The 24,765-nt window shown below is 47.3% G+C and overlaps 1 protein-coding gene across 2 annotated transcripts; it reads right to left on the reverse strand.

Moving 5' to 3' along the window:
* Positions 1–17,790: 17,790 nt before the first annotated feature.
* LOC125508035 (uncharacterized) lies at positions 17,791–22,377 on the reverse strand. 2 transcript variants are annotated; one of them, XM_048672579.2, is made up of 11 exons: positions 22,178–22,377; positions 21,070–21,158; positions 20,297–20,612; positions 20,111–20,194; positions 19,510–20,025; positions 19,292–19,421; positions 19,043–19,205; positions 18,824–18,952; positions 18,533–18,727; positions 18,320–18,442; positions 17,791–18,235 (listed from the first exon to the last, which is right to left on the reverse strand). In XM_048672579.2, the coding sequence occupies exons 3-11, from the start codon at positions 20,547–20,549 to the stop codon at positions 18,122–18,124; spliced, it is 1,707 nt and encodes a 568-aa protein (XP_048528536.1). In that variant the 5' UTR covers positions 20,550–20,612; positions 21,070–21,158; positions 22,178–22,377; the 3' UTR covers positions 17,791–18,121. The 2 variants fall into 2 exon arrangements, with proteins under 2 accessions (XP_048528536.1, XP_048528537.1); XM_048672580.2 differs by lacking the exon at positions 22,178–22,377 and adding an exon at positions 21,650–22,105.
* Positions 22,378–24,765: the final 2,388 nt, after the last annotated feature.

The raw sequence follows: 24,765 nt of genomic DNA on the forward strand, positions 1-24,765 counted from the left end.
CGGAAAGCGAATCCAAGTGCGCGGAGGCATCGCCACCCACATCACGAGTTCGTGCGAGGAGTCCGCGGCGTGGGCTCGTGGGGCGATGGCGTGCGTCACCATGGCCACGGTGTGGGCGGCGCCGCTCGCTGCCTCTCCCTCCGGAGCCCTTGGCTTGGGCGTACAGAGGCAGCGGATACCCGAAAGGTGGCCGCTCGCACCAAGACCTCGACACATCCGGCCTCATGACTACGTCGCGGCGGTGGGCCAGCCTCTTCTTCAGCGGAAGAGGCCCAGGCTCATCACGGGGGGGGGGGGGGTTCCCTTCTTGGCGGTGGAGAACCTCCGAATTGGCGCCATGGGAGACGTGGTGTAGCAGCAAAGCAAGGAAGAAGAACAAGAATCAGGAGGATCGAAGGAAGATATGGGTGGTGGGGGCTCCGCTCCCCCCTTCCCATTTATAGCCAGAAGGAGGCCAACCGTTGGCCTCCACAATCTATGGTAATAATGGCCCTTTTCTGCATGCAGCAGGGACTCGTCAAGTCGGGCAGTTGTCAAGGCAGCATGGGAAAGCGGTGACGCCCACGTCCCATCAATCACCACACGTCAATCGAGGCCGCAGGCTGTTGGGGCCCGCGGCGCTCCCCACTTGCCCCTTGGCTTCGCCTCGAAGCCAAGTCCGAGCGCGCCTTGGGCCCGGGGGCTACTGTCGGCATCCTAGGAATGGGGTCCCCAGACTTGCCTACCTGCGGCCCACAGCGTGGCTCCACCAGCGGCCACGTACGGCCCATCTTCACCAGCAAACACTCAAGACCCTCGCGAGGGGCCGAGCCTCGTGAGGCGGACGACGCAAGACCTCCTCGGGGGAGGCCTCACCAGGCTGGCTCGCGAGGGGCGGAGAGATCAAGGCAAGGGGCACCTCGCGAGGTTCATGTGACGCAAGCCATGACAACCGGGGCCAGGCGGGCGCCAGCGCGCATAGTGTCCTCGTTTCCTCTTTGGTGCTAAAGAGGCAAGCGCGAGCAAGGAGTCATCAAGCAAAGTTTTCCATATCGGTGCAACAAGACCAAGACCGGCAGGACGGAGGTCACCATGGAGCCCAGGACGGCGTCACCACCAGCGCCTTTGACAGGCGAAGACCACCTTTTGTCAGGATAGCTTGTACTAGTTGTCCCCTTCAAATTGGCCGTTGTGGGATCACTTCCCGCCTAATATTTGGGAAGAGGATCAGGGCCTCTATAAATAGGACTAGACACCACCGTAGGGAGACATCTGATCTCATCTTGGACCAGATCCATTACACCCTCATACGCACAAGCTCATCGAGCACAAGAGCACCTCTCCTCAGGAGGTTGTTCTTCCCTTGTAACTGTTCATCCTCACCCCAAGAGGCAATCCACCACAGCACACTGGAGTAGGGTATTACACCACATCGGTGGCCCGAACCAGTATAAATCTTGTGTTCCTTTGTTCTGCGAGTTCGACGCGCTGAGCCTTGAGATAGCGGTGAGGGAGAGTCCGAGGGGGAGGAGAGATCTTCGTGCGCACCCCAGTGTTCAAACCTCAAGGGTTTTGCCGGAACCCGAAATCCGACACATGTTCTAGTAAATTCATACTCTTCCAAGATTAGTTGATAGGGGACCTCGAATATATGAAAACACCTAAACCATCTTGCTATCCAGGAGGGTGTTGCCAAATTTGAAGACGTCTAATAGAGTCTTGATCATACTCTATGATTATAATTGTAGTTTTTTCTGTAACTTCTGGCATAGGAACATCATGATAAACTTGGGCATTAGCTTTAGTAGGATTAAGGTTGTCATTTGCTAGCTTGCAACATCTTTTATATATTTGTATTAGCATCATGTTCGCAAGGCTGATAGCTTGACTCGATTGGCTTGGAAAAAAATTATGAATTGATATGGCTCTCTTTCCATTCATGTCTATACACACAACAACATGCATGTGAACAAAAGGAAATTTTCCTAATTAGTTTTTTTCGAAGATCAGGGGCCTCCCCCCGGCTCCACATTTCATTTAGAAAACAGAAGTCAAACGAGTACCACAAGCCGGAGCTACAAACCAAAAGCAATCACCCCAACAGAGAAGGTGTCCAACAACAAGCTACTAACTGGCCACCCTAAATCTAGTTTTAATCCGACCAAATATTACAAGAATCAACATCAATTCCTCAATGTTGACGACAGATCAAGGATGCTGCATTGTAGGGAGGCCATCTTCCTCACCCAGCGAAGACCACATGGATGGTGTCCACCTCTTGAGGGTTCTTCTGTTGGTACTCTAGTGTGATCCTCCCACCATGTGCAGCACCACCGATGGCCTTAGCCCACGATAGGGTCTCCAGCCCCATCTTGCAGTTCAACTCCCCGGTTCCAACTCTGAGGGATTTTTCAGTTTCTTCCACAAAGCCTCCTGGAGAGCCTGCATCTTTCCCCCTTGGAGATCCTCAAATGGTTTCATCCAATCCTTTAGGTACTGCAGGACTCGACCGAACACCTGTTTCATGGGAATCCAAGAGCATGGATTAAACACTATGGCATTTCTACAGTTCCACAGCCCCCACAGGACTGCGGAGGAAACCACATTTAAGTGTAGTTGTTTCTTTTCACACAACCACCACCTACCCAACGAATCAAAATCTTTAATGACTATGTTAAAGAAGATCTCAACCTCCTTCCACACTAATCTATCCACTACACACTCGAAAAACAGATGAAACATTGACTCAATGTCAGTGCAATGCACACGCTCAAGTGGCTCTGGTAACCCCCTCTTCCTCAAATTATCGCAGGTCATGATCTTATTTTGAGAGAACAACCAAAGGAACCCTTGTATCTTCGGGGGCACCTTAATTTTCCAAACCACAGGGAGGAAAATAGGTTGAACTCCTCTAAAGTTAATTATAGCATACCGAGATTTCGTAGAGTAGATCCCTTTAGATTCATATTGCCAGATTAGGGGATCCTCTTCCTGACTAAGACTATACATTTTGAGGATATTAATCATGTCAAATCATTGAACCATGAGTTCATCCGAAAACGTCCTCCTAAATGAACGTTTGAGCTCATGTCCATCCGAAATCTCAGCTATGGTTTTATTCTTCTCATTAACCAGAAAGTAAAGATCCCGGCATTGGGTAGCCAAGGGCGCATTCCCATGCCAAATATCTTCCCAGAGTCTAATCGATCTACCATTACCAACTGACCATTTATAGCCCATTCTAACCGCTTGCATGGCCCACTGCACCCCTTTCCAGAATTGAGAGGCATTGCTATCATGACAACAAAGTATGTTAGGACTCCTAGTGCTATACTTGCTATCAATCACTCTCCTCTAAAGAGTCCCTTCCCCTACAATGTATCTCTTAACCCATGCCCCAATCAGGCACAAGTTCATGTCTTGCAGATTAAGAACCCCCATCCCTCCAAACTCCTTCATGCAAATGGAAGGCCAGTTTGCTAAATGGATCTTATTATTCCCCTCACTGTCACTCCACAAATAGCTAGCCATTGTGAGTTGATCAGTTGGATAGCCCATTTAGGAAACTTAATGAAGGACAGAAGGTATAAAGGAATACTAGCCAGGAAGGATTTGATCAAGGTAATCTTCCCTAAATAGGAGAGAAGCTTCCCCCTCCAGCCAGCTATCCTAGCTAATATCTTATCTATCAGGAATTGTAAGTCGTCTCGACTCAACTTGCTATAATGCAATGGTATGCCCAAATATTTAATAGGGAAGTCCCCAGCAACACACTATAATATATCGATAAAAGGGGCCAACTCATCTGCCCCTACATTAATTGGAATAAGCGCGCTTTGTGGAAATTGATCCTCATCCCAGAGACCTGCTCAAAGCAGGTAAGGATCCACTTGATATTAAGCGCTGCCCTGAGGTCTGGCTGGAGGAATAAGAGGGTATTGTCTGCATATTGTAGGCACATGTAACGCCCTGAGTCCGATCTGCCAGGTGTCTTCCAGTTATTCGCCGTCATTGCCATGTCATTTGCTTGCGTGTTGCATCTTTGCCATGTCATCATGTGCATTGCATCTGCATGTTTTTCAAACTTGCATCTGGTCTCTTTCTCCGTTGTCCGTTTTGGAATCCGACACTCTCACACGCACCTGTTGCACCTCTCAGGCCTTGTTTTGTGAGCGGGAGAAAAACGTCCTCGGAATGGGCCTAGATTTGTCGAGTGGCCTTGATATATCACCGGTAGACCGCATGTCAAATTTCGTTCCATTTGGAGGTCGTTTGATGCCCCAAGGGTTAACCGCGTTAACCGAAACCCCTCCTTCGCTTTGCAACCCAGCACCCCTTCATAACAACCCACTAAACGATCTAACCCCCCTCCATGCTCTTCGTCGTTGGATAACGATCGTGTGGGTGAAAACCGCACCTCATTTGGACTCTCCTAGCTCCCTCTACCTATAAATAAGCCCCCACCCCCAAAATTTTCAAACGAACCCCTAGCCCCTCTCCTCCTCCACCACCGGACACGTCCGTCCGTCACCGGACGCGTCCTCTATCGCCACCGCACCAATCCGGAGCTGCCACCTATCCCACGGACCTCCCCCGCCACCGTGGCCCGCCGGGGCCCAGGGCAGGCCCGCCGCCGACCGCGCGCAGCGCCCCGAGCTCAACCGCGCGTCCACCGCCTTGCGCCGCCACCTCCTACTCGCGCCGTTGCCGCCTTTGCTCGCCGCCGCATCGCCCATCCGCCGTCGCTGCGCACCACCACTCGCGTGCGCTACCTCGCCGCGCCTCGCCGTCTTCGCGCCGCCGCCCGCCGCTGACCTCGCCCCGCCGCCTCAAGCTCCGCCTCCCTCCGTCGTCAGAGCATCGCCGGAGGTCGCCGTCGTCGCCCGCGTCCGCCTCGTCACCGGATCATGTGGATCGGGACGAGATCCATCGGGATCCCATCCAAACACCCCACCACTCTGTCCCGGGTCTTCCTCGTCCCGTTTCCGCGAGGGTAAAATTCCACTAAGTCCCAGGTTTTCTAACATCATGTGTGCATGTTCAGCTTGGCATATCTCCGTGCATGTTGCTCCATTTTGTGTGTATGTTATGTCAAATTGTTCGTCTCATGATGCTCTACATGCTAGTGTCATTTTCATGCATGTTGTCGTTCATATGGATGCCTTAATCCTCGTTGCAAGAGTGTTGTATGATATTAACCTACTGAGGTTGTCATAACTTGTTGTTTTGTCTTTTTCATTGCATTTTCTGTGTGCATCTTTTGTGCATCATGTCTACATGTTTTAGAAGCATCTTCATGCCATCTTTACAGTGGTGCAATCCATGTATTTTTATGTGCCTTTTGATGACTATCACAAGCTTGCAAAGTGTGCTACTTGATGTTGCTGATTTCTGAGACTTAGTGAATTTTACTAAGTCTGTAACTGTTACTTTATGTTGCCATGCTTACTTGAAGGTACCATCCATTCCATGCGTAATCTGGAGAGGCCTAGTTGACATGTTTTTATGTCCATGTTATGGTCTATCATGCCATGCCTTTTTATGCCTCATACATGTCCTATATCATATGTTTTAATTGCCATGAACATGCCTATATGACGTTCCAGTTTTCTGTTAACTTCATGATGCCATGTTGTGAGGTTGTTATTGATTAATCTATGCCTCGTTTGGTGATGCTCCCTTTACATGAATTGAATTATGCTATGAGTACTTTGTCCACATGCCAAGTTTGATAATTTTAGACTTCATATGACTTCTGTTCCAAGCTTGCAAACATGCTATCCTGATGTTGCTGTTTTACACTTGCTGAAACTGTTACAACATTCAAACTTGTCTTGTTGGTTCCCACTAGTCCATAAGCCATATGGTTATGATGCCTTGATGTTATTTGCTCCTTGTTATGTGTAGTTTGATGCCATTCCCTTGGTTGTCATTATAACTTGATGTAGCTTGCCTCTTTCTTACTCTCAAGTTGCCATCATGTTAAATCTGTCATCCTGTTAACAGCATGTTCCTTTTTGCATGATTTATAGACTCATAGTAATTACTCCATGCTTCATATGAACTTGTGACCATGGACTAAGTTGAAGTATATCATGTCTACTACATGCCCACCTCTTTTGCATAATTATTAAAGTTGCTATGCTTGTTGTTATGTGCCTCCAAAGTCAGCACCATAATGTTATTGTTTGCATTCCCAGATTTCCTCTCGAGTCTGAGAATCAGCTTATATCATGTTGCATCTTGTCTTGTTGCTTGCCATTGATCTATGGGTCATATGGAGATGCTTAGTAATCATGTTTTGCCATGTTTAACCTGTACTTTAATGCCATGATCTTGTTTGCCATGTTCTTGCACTATATCATCATTGTTTCATGCCTCCAATATGTCAACATGTTATTCCTGCTCACATGTATGCCCTGTTTTTCACTAAGTCATAATTTGTGTTATTAAGTTGCTATTTGCTTTGATCATCCTGGATTAATCTTGATCCCTATGAACCTGAACCTTAAATTTTATTTGAATCATGTTGTATGTACTTTGAGTGCATGTTAAGTTCTTGCTCATATGATTCGTGTAGCATGTTGTTTCCTTGATTGCAAAGTGCTTAGTTGTTGTTTTGGGCAGATTGTGTTTGAATCTTGTATTGAGTGTATGTGTTGAACAGTGGCTCCGTTTTGAGCATGCTCTATATGAAACTTGCTTGGTTTTGCATGTAGTTTCATTTTACCTTGTTGCATCCATGTTTTGGAGTGCTTGTGATGTTGTTTTGTTTGCATTTGCATCAATGCCTTGTTTAACTTGTTTTGCTCATATCTTCTAGACTGTAGCTCCGAATTAAACAAACTTTATATGTAACTTGACTAGAAAACCGTGTAGATCATCTTGGTGCACTTTAGCTTGATGTTTAACAACTTCAACATTGTGTTCTAATCAGATCTGGACCAATTTCGAAAATTGCATATGAGCACTTACCGGAATTGTTATAGGTTGTTTCCGGCCTCATTTAAACTTGCTTTGGTGTGTTGCTCTTGTATGCATCATCTCTTGCCATGAGTAGCATCATGTAGCCTTGTCATGCATCATACTTGGTTGAGCATCATGTCATGTTTATGTGTTGTGTGTTTACCATGTTGTTTGCTTCTTTCCGGTTGTGCTCCTTCCCGATAGTTCCTGTTTCGTTGCGATTGTGAGGATTCGTTCGACTACGTGGCTTCATCTTCTTCATGGACTCGTTCTTCTTCCTAGCGGGATTTCAGGCAGGATGACCGTCACCTTGGATCTCACTACTATCTTTGTTATGCTAGTTGTCCCGATGCTATCGCTATGCCGCGCTACCTACCACTTGTTTATCAAGCCTCCCATATTACCATGATAGCCTCTAACCTTTTTTACCCTTCCTAGCAAACCGTTGTTTGGCTATGTTACCGCTTTTCTTAGCCCCTCTTATAGTGTTGCTAGTTGCAGGTGCAGTTGCAGGTTATTCCATGTTGGGACATGGATATTTTGGGATATCACAATATCTCTTATTTAATTAATGCATCTATATACTTGGTAAAGGGTGGAAGGCTCGGCCTTAAGCTTGGTATTTTGTTCCACTCTTGCCGCCCTAGTTTCCGTCATACCGGTGTTATGTTCCTTAATTTTTGCGTCCCTAACACGATGAGGGGTATGGGACCCTCTTGACAGTTTGCTTTGAATAAAACTCTTCCAGCAAGGCCCAACATTGGTTTTACCATTTGCCCAATAACATCTAAAACTTGCATAGGGACTTGCCGGCCCCCATGGATTTTTAATCAACCCCCCCCCCCGGACCAGTGCTCCTCTGAGTGTTGGTCCGAACCGAGCAGACTGCGGAGCCACCTCGGGGAAACTCGAGGGTTGGTTTTACTAGTAGGATGTCTCATCCGGTGTGCCCCGAGAACGAGATATGTGCAGCTCCTATCGGGATTTGTCAGCACATTCGGGCGGTCTTGCTGGTTTTCTTTTACCATTGTCGAAATGTCTTGTGCACCGGGATTCCGAGTCTGATCAGGTGTCCCGCGATAGAGGATGGTCTCCGCGGATCATGAGCTTGTCATGGGCTAAGTTGGGACACCCCTGTAGGGTTTAAACTTTTGAGAGTCGTGACCACGGTTATGTGGCAGATGGGAATTTGTTAATATCTGGTTGTAGAGGACTTGAAGTAAGCTTAACTAAAATTCACCAACCGCGTTGCGTAACCGTGACTGTCTCTTTTCGGGGAAGTCGAGAGGAGAACACGGTTGGGTTATGTTTGAACGTAAGTAGTTCAGGATCACTTCTTGATCATTTCTAGTTTGCGACCATTTGCATAGTTTCTCATCTTACTCTTGTACTCGTAAGTTAGCTACCATACTTTGCTTAGTCGCTGCTGCAACCTCACCACTTATCCTTTCCATACCCATTAAGTGTTGCTAGTCTTGATACCCATGGTAATGGGATTGCTGAGTCCTCGTGGCTCACAGTTTACTACACCAACAGTTGCAGGTACAGGTAATGCGACGATCATGTCGTGAGAGCGATGTTTACAAGTTTTGGAGTTCTTATTCTTCTTCGTCGAGCTTGGGTTAGGTTCCTGGTCAGCATCCTGAGCTAGCAGGGTGGATGTTGTTTGAGCTTCTGTTTGTGTTCATCCGTAGTCGGATGTTGATTTTATATGATGTATTGATGTATTCTTGTGGCATTTGTATGCCTTTTGTATGTATCCCCATCTATTATGTAATGGTTTGATGTAATGATATCCACCTTGCAAAAGCGTGTCAATATGCGGTTCTATCCTTGGTGGGACCTTCGAGTCTCTTTAGGATAGAGTCGCATATTGGGCGTGACAGCACATAACCCCTCCCTCCATCATCTCAGGACACAAACCTTTAACTAAACCAGCTCTACTACGTTTAACCAACATCCTGGAAAACACATCTACTACTAGGTTAAACAGGAGAGGGGAAAAGGGGTCCCCCTGCCTCAAACCCTTCCCTGTGATGAAGAAATCACTCTCCATCCCATTCAGCTTGACTCCTAGAGCCATTCTCAGTTAAACTCTTTACCCATTTAATCCATCTAGGACCAAATCCTCTGAGTTTCAAAACCTCATAGACAAAATCTAAGTTTACCTCATCATAAGCATTCTCATAATCCAATTTATGTACCAGACCCTGTTTCCCAGAAGAATGAACCTCATGTATAATCTCATGAGCAGTATCTACACTTTCAAGAATATATATACCTCTAATAAAGGCAGATTGGCATCCAGAAACCAGTCTCCCAATTATCATAGCTAGTCTATTAGTAAGTACCTTAGAAAAAATCTTAAAACTACAATTCAGGAGGCTGATGGGCCTAAATTTGTTCATGGTCTTGGCCTCATCTTCCTTTGGGATAAGTGTGATCATAGCAAAATTAAGTCTAAAAATATCTAGATCACCCTCAAACCAAGTATCAAAGAGCTTAATTAGATCATCTTTAATTATCTCCCAGTATTCCTGGTAGAACATGAAAGCTAGCCCATCTAGGCCAAGTGCTCCATCAGAATAAGACCCAAACACTGCTTCTCTAATCTCTTCCTGAGTGAATGTAGTTTCTAGGTTGTTGTTCTCTAGACTAGACACTTTTTCATTTTCCTCAAAAAAAATCATCTCTGAGGTTAATGTCTGGTCTAGGCTCCCATTCAAATAGTTTTTTATAATATTCTACTGCATTTTTTTGCATCCTAGCAGGGTTAGAGGTAGGGCCTTCAGCCCCTTCCAACACATGTATGGTCTTTTTCCTTCTCCTCTCGTTTGCCACAACATTAAAATATGTTGTATTTCTATCCCATTCTATGATGTCTCTTTCTCTAGATCTTTGCCTAGCTTTAATCTCTTCCACTTGCCAAAAATTGGCAAGCTCCCTAAAAATGTCAGTCATTCTATTCCTATCTTCCTCAGGCATATTGCCGCTCTCAGCCTAAATATCCAGTAACTCATATTCTTGTTGGAGAACGTAGTATTTCAAAAAAAACCTATGATCACGCAAGATCTATCTAGGAGAAGCATAGCAACGAGCAGGGAGAGTGTGTCCACGTGCCCTCATAGACCGAAAGCGGAAGCGTTTAGTAACGCGGTTGATGTAGTCGAACGTCTTCATGATCCAACCGATCCAAGTACCGAACGTACGGCACCTCCATGTTCAGCACACGTTCAGCACGATGACGTCTCTCGAGCTCTTGATCCAGTTGAGGACGAGGGAGAGTTCCATCAGCACGATGGCGTGGCGATGGTGATGATGAAGTTACCGGCGCAGGGCTTCGCTAAGCACTACAACGATATGACCGAGGTGTTAACTGTGGAGGGGGGCACTGTACACAGCTAGGAACAATTGATGTGTGTTTTAGAGGTGCCCTCCCCACGTATATAAAGGAGGGAGAGGGAGGGAGGCAGCCTAGGGCGCGCCCAAGTAGGAGGAATCCTACTTGGGCCACTAGTCCAATTCGCCCCCTACCATATTTGGACAAGGGGGAAAGGAAGGAGGGGGAGGGGAAGGAAGTAGGAGTCCTACTTCATACTTTCCTTTCCCTCCTCTCCTTTCCCTTTCTCCCCACGTGGCTGGCCCTATAGGGGGCGCACCAGCCCCTTGTGGGCTGGTGTGTTCCCTTACTTGGCCCATTAAGCACATATCTTTGCCGGGGGTTGCCTGGAACCCCTTCCGGTGACCCGGTATCACCCAGAACACTTCCGGTGTCCAAATATCATCGTCATATATATGAATCTTTACCTCTCGACCATTTAGAGACTCCTCGTCATGTCCGTGATCTCATCCGGGACTCCGAACAAACTTCGGTCATCAAATCACATAACTCATAATACAAATCGTCATCAAACGTTAAGCGTGCGGACCCTACGGGTTCGAGAACTATGTAGACATGACCGAGACACATCTCCGGTCAATAACCAATAGCGGAACCTGGATGCTCATATTGGCTCCTACATATTCTACAAAGATCTTTATCGGTCAAACCGCATAACAACATACGTTGTTCCCTTTTTCATCGGTATGTTACTTGCCCGAGATTCGATCGGCGGTATCATCATACCCATTTCAATCTCGTTACCGGCAATCTCTTACTCGTTCCGTAATGCATCATCCCATGACAAACTCATTAGTCACATTGCTTGCAAGGCTTATAGTGATGTGCATCACCGAGAGGGCCCAGAGATACCTCTCCGATACACGGAGTGACAAATCCTAATCTTGATCTATGCCAACCCAACAAACACCTTCGGAGACATCTGTAGAGCATCTTTATAATCACCCAGTTATGTTGTGATGTTTGATAGCACACAAGGTGTTCCTCCGGTATTCGGAGTTGCATAATCTCATTGTCAAAGGAACATGTATAAGTCATGATGAAAGCAATAGCAATAAAACTAAATGATCATTATGCTATGCTAACGGATGGGTCTTGTCCATCACATCATGCTCTAATGATGTGATCCCGTTCATCAAATGACAACACATGTCTATGGTCAGGAAACATAACCATCTTTGATTAACAAGCTAGTCAAGTAGAGGCATACTAGCGACACTCTATTTTGTCTATGTATTCACACATGTACTAAGTTTCCGGTTAATACAATTCTAGCATGAATAATAAACATTTATCATGATATGAGGAAATATAAATAACAACTTTATTATTGCCTACAGGGCATATTTCCTTCAATTCTAACATCACCTCATTCTTGTTTTTCCTAAGAAAAGACTCTATATTTCTACTCCACCCTTTGGTCATCCTTCTAAAAGTCCCGACCTTATGCTGCCAGACATCCAAAAGATTGGTACTGTTACATCTAGTACTCCACGCTTTGTTTACTAACTCCCTAAAATCAGGCCTGGTGATCCACCATTTCTCAAACTTGAAACTCCTACCCCTATTGTTTTGTCCACTCCCAGAGTCCCACACAATGGGGGTATGATCACTTCCCACCCTAGGTAATGCCATGGCACTGGCCATAGGAAAATTAGCCTCATACTCTGTGGAGGAGAAGATCCTATCAATCCTGGACATGATCAAATTATCTTGATTATTAGCCTAGGTATACATCCTACCTGACATTTTGATCTCCACCAGAGACCACATATCCACCCACACATTAAACTTATCTACCCACCTGTAATTGACATTCATATTATTCTTATCCTCTGGGCACCTGACCAGATTGAAGTCACCCCCAATAATGCAGGCCCAGACCACTCCACACACAACTCATGTAATTCAAAGATAAAAACATTTTTATCCTCTTCATAAGAAGGACCATAAACAGTAGTAAATCTAAAAAACTAAATCATTACTCCTATCTCTAACCACAACACTAACTGTGAACCTGCCTATCTTCCAACTAACTATCTCAAACACATCACAATCTACCCCAACCAAAATGCCTCCTGCAGAGCCAATGGAAGGTAATGAATTCCAGACAAAGTTCCTATTACCCATTAGGTTATTAAGGAATTTTTTGGATCACACTGCTTAGTTTCTTGAAAACCAACAAGACTAGAGTTTAGAGGCCAAATATTGTCCTCAATACATTTCTTTCTACCAAAAGCAAGTAAACCCCTAATATTCTGAAAGATGTACTTCCTTGGAACTTCTTGCTGGGGTGCTTGCCCCATCTAGTTTTAGTCCACAGGGACCAGATCCCAATTGTCAACTCCTCATCCCCACTCCTCATCCCCACTAAGGTCATCTACACTGTCTTTAAAAGCATTACTTTCTACAGCTATACCAGGATCATCTTTATCACTCAAACTACACCTACTTTTTTCAGAAACAACCACACCCACACTGTGTGTCATGCTAGCAGGAATAACATTGAAAGGTTTTTTCGAAGTTATACCTTTGATGGAAGAAATTTCCAAGTTCTTCTCCATCTGGATCATTTTTGCTTTTTCCATGACATGTTGGTTTCCAACATTCCTGGTACTTTTCCTAGCTGACTGAATAGGTCCCCATTTTTTCGCTTCTTGCATTTTCTGTCCGCAAGTCCTCCCTCTTCAGGCACACTCTTGTTCACCTCCTCCACTTCCAAAGCCCTGAAATCTTGCATGATATCATCAGGTAGGGAAACCTCCTCGATCTCAACTCCTGAACTTTTATCCATGCCAACCCCTCCTAGCACTGCACACTGCTCCTCCAAGTTTTCCACCTGCTACATTTCAGTGTATATGAACCTGGTAACTTCATTTTCAGGGTCTTCTCTTGGCATCACAGACCCACAGTCCAGCCCTTGTTCTGAGGTGGCATTTTCATCTACTGGTTGACATATTTCCAGCTCATTTTCCTCTTTTTTTATCTCTCATTATGGCTCTCTGTCTCCCATGCTGCTAGAACCATCTCTCTTATGCACATTGTCCCCCTGTTGTTCCTCATTTGATCTTGGTGTTTTATCACTAGATTTTCCTAGCCTATTGTTAGTGTCCATCCTCTCTCCCTGTTGTGTTCCATCTCCATCACAATCCTCACTGTTATTGGGTTTTTCTTTCTCCACCACTTTCCTGACTATGGGAACTTCCACAGTCAGTTGCACCTTGAAGGACCCCCCCTCCCAGCTCAAAAAGCCTCTCGGAGGGAATTTTTGCAGGATCTTTGCACTGTATATTCACCCTAACATGTTCAAACAAGCTTTGGAACATGCCTTGCCAGTCCAGCTCCATCCATAGACCAAAAGTTGAGGTACATTGATCAAGAACTGACCATTCACACCATTTTGGCAGTAGGCCCCTGACCCGCACCCACACCTCCACCAGCTCATCTAAATAGGCTAGTTCCTCTTTCTAGACTTCCACATTCACAGTAACATCCATGGAGGGGAGCCCAAAGCAAGGATACCCAGCCACTTGCTCAACTGAGATGTGCGGAGGGAACTTGACCAGGAAAGAATCCTCGTCTATCTCTCTTATTTGCCATGGCCAGTTAGTCTTGTAAATCATATAAAACTCCCTTGTTAGTTTCTCTTTGCTCACATGAACAAACTCAATGTAAACCACCCCACAATTCTTCAAATCCCTATAGAGTTCACCCCCAGCTCAAGCATTTCCAAATGGTAAAAGCCCAGCCCAGACGCAGCACTCCCTATGTACTGGGCCATTTGGTGTGGCCTCTTCTTGACAGGACAAGCATCAACTTGGTGAGTTGTGGATTTGCAGATAAAGCATTTTTTGGGTTTCTCACACATTGCTTTGTGGTGGCCTAGATCTCCACAGTTGTAGCAGGTAACCTGTGCGTATTCTGTTTAGTCTTTGGGCTGAATCATCTCTTCATCCGTAGCCGAAACCCCTGCCACACTCTTCTCCTGTGCCTTTTTCTGCTTCTCCTTCTGCTGCCCACCACTCCGCACCTGATTTTTTTCCTTGATTTCCTTGTGCGCTGCCCTGTCTGGCCCTCTGTTGCTGATCTCCACTAAATCCCTAGTTACTCTCCCACTCATTCCCAGGAAACATGGGAGGAGGGAAAGGGTATGCACCCGCAAACATCCATGGCGGTGGTGCCCCTGGGAAGCCATAGGCGAACGGGGGAGAGTAGGGGAATTGAGGGTGCCTGTCGTCCGGCGACGCCCCGCCTTGGCTCTGTGGAGGGAGAGCAGTACCTCTCCCCCTTCCCCTTCCTCTGTTGTTCTCTGCCATGCTCTTGCTCTTCCAGATCTCTTCGAAATTCAGCATGAATCTCCCTTTCCAGGGCGATTTAGAGCAACTAAAATCGACCGGACTCTAAAAATCGATGTCCTTCACACTAGCCACAAAGCAATCCTCGGCTGCAAAGCAGTTCCCTCTAAATTTGTCTCTCTGGATCCAGGCTAACACACTCCTCTGTTTAGGGTTTCCCCCTCTCGCCTTCTTATCCTCGTCGATGCGGGGAGTGGTTGGGGGAGATGGGGAAAGTGAAATCGAGTCCTCCCACAGCTGGCCAAAGTGGTGGCATCTACCTCACTCTCCCTGCCAGGGGGACCCATAGCCCAGCGACACATCTGAATCCTCCTTGCTCCTGCCGCCTCCTGCCCTGTTTGAATTTTGAACTGACCGTCAGAAGCTTCAGCAATGGCGGCCCCGCAATCCAGATTCAGCTGGAGGCCGGAGGCGGGGGTGAGAACTGAAGTGGAGTGCTCGACGGCATCACTCCCAGAATGCATTCCCACCGCAGCGCCCGCCGAGGATCTTTTGATTTCACCTCCGCCCTCGCCCACAGCACGAACGCGGCCGGTGGAGAGTGTGGGAACGCGGGCATCCTTGCGCTTTCCTCCGTCATGGCCTCGTCGTAGATCCTCACTGCTAGAATCCTCTGCTCCATGTCCGCCCTCCTCTGGCAGATCTCCGCATGCCTCACTGCCGCGGATCTCACGCTTGGGGCGGTCTCTGCCGCCTCCGCTTGACCTGCCGCCTTCCACTCTCGCACGCACCGGATCCACGCCACGGTGGCGTCGCGGATCCTGGTCGCCCGCTCCACCCATCCCGGCGCCCTGGTCGCCATGAGCACCCCCTGTGGAACTGGTAAGATCGGCCTCACCATCTCTGGGAAGGCTTCGTAGACGGAAGGGGGCATCCGAGGGGATGGAGGGGGTGTGGCCGCGGTCGGCGCCCGCGGCCCTCGCCGGCGTGGAGGCATGCCGCGAGGCTGGAGTGGCGAGATCTGCGGGGACGATGGCTGTGGCGAGCGAGAAGCGAGGTTTCGCAAGAGCTATCCTAGCAGCGCTCATGCCGCGACGTAGTGTTTTACCGTGGTTTGCGGGCGGCTTGTCTGGGCACAACACATCTATGAAATTTTCCTAATTAGTTTTGGTTGTTCGTATTCTCTTATTACAATTCTACATCCATAATTTAGAAGGCACAGATTTAATCTACATGACTGGACTTTGGAGTAGACTAGCCTTTCTTCCTTGCCACTTCGCCCGCTCATCCTAACCTTCTTCGTCAATTCTTGGATCAACTGGAATCGATACTAGCAAGTAGCCAGGTCGGGCATGGGCATGCCTGATCGAAGCTTCTGTCGGCAGCGGCAGAACGAAGAAACAGGGGTGATCTGAGTGCCCACTGCGTGCGTGCGTTTCAAAGGGAGACAAAGTCCCTGGCCCTTTATTATATTCTTCAATGGTGGGTTTTGGCCTGGGAGATTTCGGCCTGCCAGCTCCTTGGACGCCACAGATGAGATGGGCCACTATGCGACAGACTATCGGTCCCCGCGCGCAATTTGGGCTGGCCCATGTGCGGGCCGGAGCGCCCCATGTTTGTTTGTTTTTTATTTTTTATCTTTATCTTTTGCATTTTTAAACTCCAAAAAATGTTCAAGATTTAAAAAATCATTTATTTGAATTTAAGAAAATACTAATGAATTTTACAAAGATTTCGAATTTCAAAAATGTTAATGCATTTGAAAAATGTTTCAAATTTCAAACTGTAGTTTTTAAAAAGTTCTCAGATTATAAAAATGCTCCAAATTTTAAAAATGTTCCCAAGATTCAAAAATGTTTCAAAACTCGAAAAACTATCAATTTCATCTTTGTGCCTGTCACTGGCGTGCACAAGACGTCCAAGTTGGTCGTCGTTGTGGTGACGTCAAAGTCGTCGTCCTTCTCTATGTCGTCGGTGTTCCATGCAACGGTGTTGTTGGTGTCCACCATGTAGACCACAGTCCGGACCGCTGCCAAGTCGGTTGTTAGGATTGCCTCCGGGCAGTTGCTCAAGTCACTGTCCTCGTCAGACTCTTCCTCATCCAAGATCTGGTGAAGCGACTCCACCACTCAGACAAAGTGAAAGGTGGGGGAAGTTGAAGATTTTCATCGGCTCCTAGGCCTTCGACAAAGTGGGAGGTGCCGAATCATGTACACGGGTCTCATCACGCTGGCCAGTGACGAACTCCAAATTCCCAAAGATGAGAACCTGGCCTTCAACAAGGGGAGGGACAAGGCCGACTCACCCCGTTGAGTCAGCGACGAAGCTCATGGCGCCTAAATATAAAGATCAGGCCCTAAGCATAGATGCCACGAATAATGCTAGATCACATATGTATCTTGTTTCCAACAAGTGCACCCCATGCCTGGTGGCTGGAGTGCCATTGTCAGATTGGAACCTGACAGATCCCTCGACAGGGTACCGCAGCATTCGGATGATCGAGTTGGGGAACTCAAAGGCAAAGTTTACCCAGGTTTAGGCCCTCATGGTGAAGGTAAAACCCTACTTTCTAATTGTTCATAGGGTGCACAAGCACAATGTACGCAGATGTTCATATGTGTATCGAGGGAGTGAAACTATGAGATGTAAGATACCTAATGACTAGCCCGACCTCGCCTTATAGAGGACGAGACCTAGGATTACAAGTTTCTTAGTCGGCTAAGGCGGTTGAAGAGTCCTGGATCTCCCGTTCGGCGTGTCTTGGATGGCAAGCCGAATTCTTCCTTTGGTGGAGGCCATGGGCTGGGTAGAAGGCATGGGCAGGCGAGGGCTTTACTAGGTCTGGTGGGCCGACTTCTGGTGCCCTGGATACCCCGGATTCATGGCATCGTCAGTTTTGGTGGAAAGACAGCTACACTACTTTTTTTCCCTCTAAACAACTCCCGTTGGATTCTAGTTTGAGATAACTGGTGTCAGTTATACTAGCATTTTAGCATCAAATCTATTATTTTCTTCTTCAAGATTTGGATTGCAAAAACTCAGACATATATATTGATGATAGCTACGTCCAGAACAAGTTTCAGAATGTGATGTTTAATTGGATGGAGGTTGGCATAGCCTTATAACAAATAATGTACATACAATATGATATTAGAAGATAGAGAAGAGATAAATTGAATAAATAAACCAATAAGGCCGTCCAGATAGCATCATCAACTCCTGATTCGCGGGGTTCACAGATTCGAAGTTGACCCACATATCCAGATTGTTAATGAACGTGACTATATACGCATGTTTTTACATAACAACATTGCGGGCTGCGGCAGGACCGTTCATCTTGCAGAGCAACGCAACCCTTCCAAGCACACATAGCAAAGGGAAGGTCATCAATCCTCAAGGGTCAGAACTTGTGAGCACCTGGAAATGGTTTTGAGGTCCTGACTGAGACTTCAGGTTTAACTTAGCACACCCAGGTCACGTGTCAGTCGTCATCGCAAGGAAGGAGTGTTGGTATTTGTCCATGATCGACGAAATCAAGCCGGTTTAGCCTTACACTGCACAGGACATTCTCAGGGAGTTCTTCCTGCTTCTGGGCCTGCATGACACGCTCAACATTTTCAGTTCATCGACAAGTTATCCCTCCTAGCAACTTATCAAGAAGAATGAGTCATCATGCTACCTGTATGGTTAGACCCAGATCGATTACACCATGCTTCAGCCGTTCTCGGAAAGCTTCGAGCCCTTTCCTTGATATGAAGCTAAACCGGTGCACATCTAGGTCTATCTCCAAGTAATTTGATCCCTGTATGTATCAAACCCATATGTTATATAGGAGTGGAGATGCTAGCAAAAAAACTAAAAAGATGGCATGCATCAAGAAAATGTCACGCACCACATAGAAGTTGTGTTGAGGCCGTGACAGAACTGGCTTTTCATTATAAGCCTGCACAAGTTTCCTCTCCGCAGAACTCAGATTCATATCATCTGGGTTAACCAACCCAGTCAATATTTTCAATCTTTCCCTGTAAGGAACAGTTGAGTCTAATGGAAACCCTTTGACCTTTTCTACCTCATCGCTTACAAGTCTCTGTAAATGAGACAGAAAACAGAGATCAAGGGCATATCAGTTAGGTCATCAACATGCATCAGTTGTCTGCGAACAAAGACGGGAGAGAAAATTTACCTTGATACTCTCATAGAAGTGAGGAGAAATATCTTTCTCAAAGTTGTCGTTCAGTTTGAAATACAACACCAGGTTAATCCCTTCCCCATCGCTGTCCCCAAGGAAGATAGCAGTCGGATATGTAGGCATCTGGGTGCACAATACATACGCATTAGTAATCATTGCAACAACTAGCATCCTAAATGTTTAGGGGAAACCAGCGAGTTCTGACTATCATACCTGAATATTTACGATAAGTAACGAAGGAACTTTCTCACTTGGCCTTATAGATGGTAGCTCAATATGCTGGGCAATGTGATGTATTTTCCTTGGTGACATGAACATGTCCACGCCGATTGGAGTATATGGAGAACTTCCTGGGGCAGCTGCCTTCTTTTTGTCTCTACATAAAAGTTATACAAATTAAAACCAAGTTCATGTACTAGAAAATTACAAAACAAGACAAGCAAAGGGTGCACCAACTCTTACCTGAAAAAGCTTTCTCCGCGTAGCTTGAAGGTCGAAGGCTCAAGAATGGACCAACAACCTTCTGATATTTTCTCGCTGGCTTGAGGAATCAATAGCCCGGCTCTTGGACGAATCAAGTACCTCCTAGAGCCTGGGGATAGAGATTCAACATCAATCATATTTCTGAAAATTATCTAATGTAGAAAAAATATGGTAAGACACATCAGAGGAAAACTCACATATTTCAGTAATTTGCTCCCCATCAAAAGATGTCCTCGTGAAAGAGAGCCTGACAACTCCTGACTTCTTCTTTTGGCCCCGTGGGCTCGCCACTCCCAAAGGCTGAACCTTATTAGCATGACGAGGCGTGCACACTGGTGTCAAACTTTTGAAGATACTTTCATGAGATTTTTCTCCATCTTTGAAAGACTTCAAATTATTGCATGCCTCGTCACCTCTTCGAAGTTTTGTCAGCATTTTTACGCCATCATTTTTTGTCTTTGCTTCCTCCACCTTTGCACCAGAGATATCAGATGTTTCCGAACTTGCAATTTTAAGCCTCTCTGCTTCCTGAACACCGGATTGGCTTGATTTATCCATACAGTTTGCATCTCTTGTTAGGTACTGTTCAACAGCTTGAGCAACACATGAACTGTCGAAAAACTTCTCGAACTTCTGGATGCAATCAGCAATACATGAAGCATCTTCACACTGCACTAAGTGTGTCCTTCCTGCGCTCGACATGGCAGGAAAGTCTGCAAGAAAAGATTGTGCATAAATATATAAGAACAAATTCATATGCCTACTGCTAATCAAACCTGTCCAGAGAAAATACAATACCTCCGTTGACACTGCTGAAGTCCTCATCGGAATCAGACCCCAAAATACTGACAGAATCGAACCATGCTTCTTCCTGACATACAACTGCACCAATAGGGCAAAATATAAGGACTTTCGATCCTAAATGTGAAATGTAAAGACTTTGGATCCTAAAATGTATGAAAGTAACATGAAAACTCCGATTACCGCTTCCATTTTCAGAGTCTAGCTCGCTATGATGCCACTGCAGCTGTGTGAGGTGGAATGTTACATTAGAGCCATCGGATTTCCTGCGAGTGGCCGCAGAAGTCTCCACATGGACAACTTCTCCAGAAGCAGCACAGGTCCCCACATCACTGGCGCGTATGGTAGGCGTGTTTCTCAAAACCTTTCCGCGGCGATATGTGCAGCGCAATCTCTGCGGTCTCCGCCTTCTGCTTGAAGACACACAGGCACCCATGGTAGTAGTTGTGAGAGGATTTCTTCTTCAAAGGGTCTGACCAAAATGTAGACTTCCAAGAAGCTGCAGAAGAAAAAGGCTCAACAGAGATCAGCTGGCTTGTTCTTCACAGTGTGGAGATTACAGGTGTGCCTACCCTAGATTGCTTGTAGTACATCTGAAAGTTGGTTGCCTAATTCATGCAGCTGTATGAAAAACAACTAACTACAAATTTGTTTGATAAAAAGAAAGAAGATGGCAAGACACATCCATTTTATGGCTCTCTAAATCTTTGATGATAAAATAAACGAGAAAAAAACAGGTCCCTCCTCCTACTGAAGATCTCGAGGGTGATTAATTTAGAACTTAATATAATGGAACTTGCAGTGAGGGGACATGCATTGATCTAAGAACAAGATGCAGGAACCAAAGCAGACAATGAAACCATGAACGTCTTACCGTGACAATAGAAGGCGGAGAGATCAATCAAGATAACGCTAGCAAATTTCTTGAACGGCTACATGGATGGAACTGAAAATACCTGGTGATGAACAGGGCAAATGAGGCCGGAGATGTGATGCCTACTAGTAATCACCAGCGCAGCGCAGCACTCCGCCTCCTTGCGACAGCCTGCGCACAAATCCATTTATTGACCGTTCAAAAGTGGTAAGAACAAATCCATTTATTGACCGTTCAAAAGTGGAAAGACATGTATGCTCATAATAAAACCGCAAATCAACAGTTGGTGTGCGCATCATCACTCACAGCTATAGAATTGATTTGAATCAAGGGAAAATGCTATACTAAATAAGAAGATGGTTGTACTGGAAACAACTAGGAGCTCCAGGTAAAAGAATAAACAAGTCTGAAGATTCCGCCGAGCTTTATTGCTGGTTGAACTTCTCAGCTCGACAAGTTGACTCCACGGCCACCAACGAAGGATTTTTTTAAAGCTTTTTAAGAGGCGAGGAACACAGAAACCCAGAGTGGAGTGGGGATTAAATTAGTCGGATTGAAACTAGCAACGGAGCTGGATCTTGCTACTTAGCCAAGAACTTGTTTTCTTCTTTCCGAAAGGAAATGAAAGGAGAGGAAACCAAATAGTAGTCGCCAGCAAGAACCTGAAGGAGTCGGATTCACGTCTGCGCAGACTAATAATCCCATAAATCAAATGACAGCACAGAGGAAAAAGCCCGGATGAATCGGAGAAACAGAGCAGACAAATTGGTCAAATGCAGGGGCATTTCTTTTTCTTTTTTCTTTTCTGAAGGAAGGGCCAGGCAGCAGCTCGATCAAAAGGGAGCGGCCTATTTATGAGCGGCAGAGGAAACAAGAGATGGTTTGCGTGAAAGTAACCCAGGCTGAATCCAAGCAGAAATCGACAACACAGCTGCGGCATTGGTGGATAAGCAGAAGAAGCGCTCGTGGTTGTGTGCGCTCTACCGACAAACCAACCCCGCCGGCAAAAGAAACACCAGATAAGCAGAAGATTTGGCAGTCGATCCAGAACAAGCAAGGCCGCCTCCTCCCCCGCCGCCAAGAACACCTGGGATCCCCTCCGAGCTCCCGGAAAGAGAAACAAGAAAAACAATCCTCGCGAGAAGAGCGAGCAGGGCGAGACGGGGAGGGAGAGAGAGAGAGGCGGGTACCGAAGCATCACAAGGAGGGGACGGGCGGCGGCGGCGAGGTGGCCGGCCGGAGCGGACGGTGGATGGAGATGGCCGGGCCGGCAGGAGCGAAGTCGCCGAGGTGGTGGTGGTGGTGGTGGTATCGTATATACACGTACTAGTATATACCCCCACGTGTGGATCGGAGGAGGGAGGGGGCTCGACTTCAAAGGCAGGTGGTGGTGGTGGGCAGGAAAAGGAAAGATTGGAGGCTACAGTGCTGCGCGGCGTCATCGCCTTTCTCCTCCTGCGCTGCGCCGCGCACGGACGATCGGTTCGGAGTCCGGAAAAGAAAAAATCGTGTTTGGCTCGGAGCATCGACCGATCTTCCGTTGTTTTCGGATTAGACAGTAGAGTACGCACGCTCTACTGTAGTGGAATCGTATATCGGGCAGAAATTGATTAATTTTTTGGTTGGGTGTGGTGGGCCGTGGGCGGTTGAGGATTTACTGCTGCTCGCGGGTCAGCAACAGTGCATGCTGTTACACGACACTGTAGACGGATTTAATGAGTGAGAGATATGGGATCGTCAGGTGCCAGTGGTGCTCATGCTCGAACCCTCTGTCAGACGCTCGGTACACATGCATGCAGTGCACGGCCCGACTTTGGTCATCGTCTGTTATAGCTCATATTAGGCCCTCCACTATGTGTTCGGTGTCAGAAATTTAAAAAGTTTGCCACATACACTTCGATGCCAAATGTAAAAAGTTCAGCACCGGCACCACAACGTGAAGAATTTGGCACCCATCCACCTCTGGCCCACCTACGTATAAACTAGTAATATATCAGCTCAAAGCAGTGTCTCGCCGGTGGTGCCTCGCATGCAAAAGTACAGTGGTTGTCTAGTTTATTGCCTCAACAAAATATGGCGTCGGAACAAGTAGAGGAATCGATGCCCTGAAATTTTTATTTGGCATCGGTTGGGCTATGTAGGGCACCGGTGCCAAATGTTCAAAAAGTGAATTTGGCATCGGTTTTGGCCTACACTTAGGGGCTTAGCCCAATGTGTTGTGGCCCAAGTTATCTTATCGACTTAGCCTAATTATCTTATTGTTTGTTTAGGAGCCAAATAAATCTTTTTATATTGTTAAAAAAGTAAACCTCTCTATGTAAGGAGAGGAGATGTATCAATCTAATAATCAAGTAAGAAGCAATCATCATTTGCTCGGCTTTCTTTAGGGAGCCGGAAGATCTAACCCTAGCCGCCTCTTGCGCCGCCGCCTCTTCTCCACCATGCAAGGACGGCGCCCAGCCATCGGCCGCCGCGCCCTCGTCCTCGTCATCCTTCATCGTTCCCCTACAATCTCCGCCTCAGAACCGGTAGAACCCTAACTCATAACACCTTGGTATCAGGTAGCTTGGGTCCGATCATGTCTGCACCATCACCCACCCCGCCGCTGCCCACCTTGCCGCTGTCCACCACCGCCTGTAACGCCCCGTATATGACTTTCCAATATGTATTCCAACTCTTGCCGTTTCCGGCGTTAAGTTATTTTATTTTCTCGGGTTCGGGTTTTTGTCTCCGTGTGTTGTTATCATTGTCATGCATCTCATATCATGTCATCATGTGCATTGCATTTGTATACGTGTTCATCTCATGCATTCGAGCATTTTCCCCATTGTCCGTTTTGCATTCCGGCGCTTCGTTCTCCTCCGGTGGTCAATTCTACCTTTCTTTCGTGTGTGGGGATTAAACATTTTCGGATTGGACCGAGACTTGCCAAGCGGCCCTGGTTTACTACCGGTAGACCGCCTGTCAAGTTTCGTACCATTTGGACTTCGTTTGATACTCCAACGGTTAACCGAGGGACCGAAAAGGCCTCGTGTGTGTTGCAGCCCAACACCCCTCCAATTTGGCCCAAAACCCACCAAAACCTTCTCCATCATCGAGAGCGTTCGATCACGATCGCGTGGCCGAAAACCGCACCTCATTTGGACTCTCCTAGCTCCCTCCACCTCTATTTAAAGACCCCCCATTCCAAATCTCGGATCCCCTCCCCGAAACCCTAAAAAATCCCCAGATCCGCCGCACCGGACGTGTCCGGCCCGCGCCGGACAACGTCCGCCGGCAACCGCTGCCACTCAGCGCCCGCCACGTGTCGCCGCCATCTCTCCCCCGCCGCCGGCCCGCTCGGGCCCGAGACCGGCCCCCGCGAGCCCATCGCCTCCGCCGCCGCTCGCCCGAGGCCGCCCGAGCCCTCTCCCTCGCCGCGCCGCCCGCCTCCTCCTCGCCGGCGCCGGCCCCGCCGCCCTGCTCCGGCCTCGCCGGCGACCGCCGCGTTCGCCGCCCGGGGCGCCGCTCCGCCCCGCTCCGCCCTCCGACCACCGCGCCGGCCCCGCCGCCGACCCGGCCCCACCGGCAACGCGTCGCCCGGAGCTCGCCAGCCCCGGCTCCGGTCTCCTCTCCAAGTCCGGCGACCTCGAAGCTCCGGCCACCGAACCTCGTAGAGCGTGCCAGATCTGAGATCTAAAATCTCGAGGGTTGACTTTTTGCCCGAAACCCTAGTTCATATGCTCCTGTTCATCGTGCTATAACTTTGCATCCGTAGCTCCGTTTCACGCATATAGCA

This window comes from Triticum urartu, chromosome 5A (genome assembly GCF_056163025.1).
Source record: "Triticum urartu cultivar PI428250 chromosome 5A, HENAU_Tu73, whole genome shotgun sequence".
NCBI classification, from domain to species: Eukaryota; Viridiplantae; Streptophyta; class Magnoliopsida; order Poales; family Poaceae; genus Triticum; species Triticum urartu.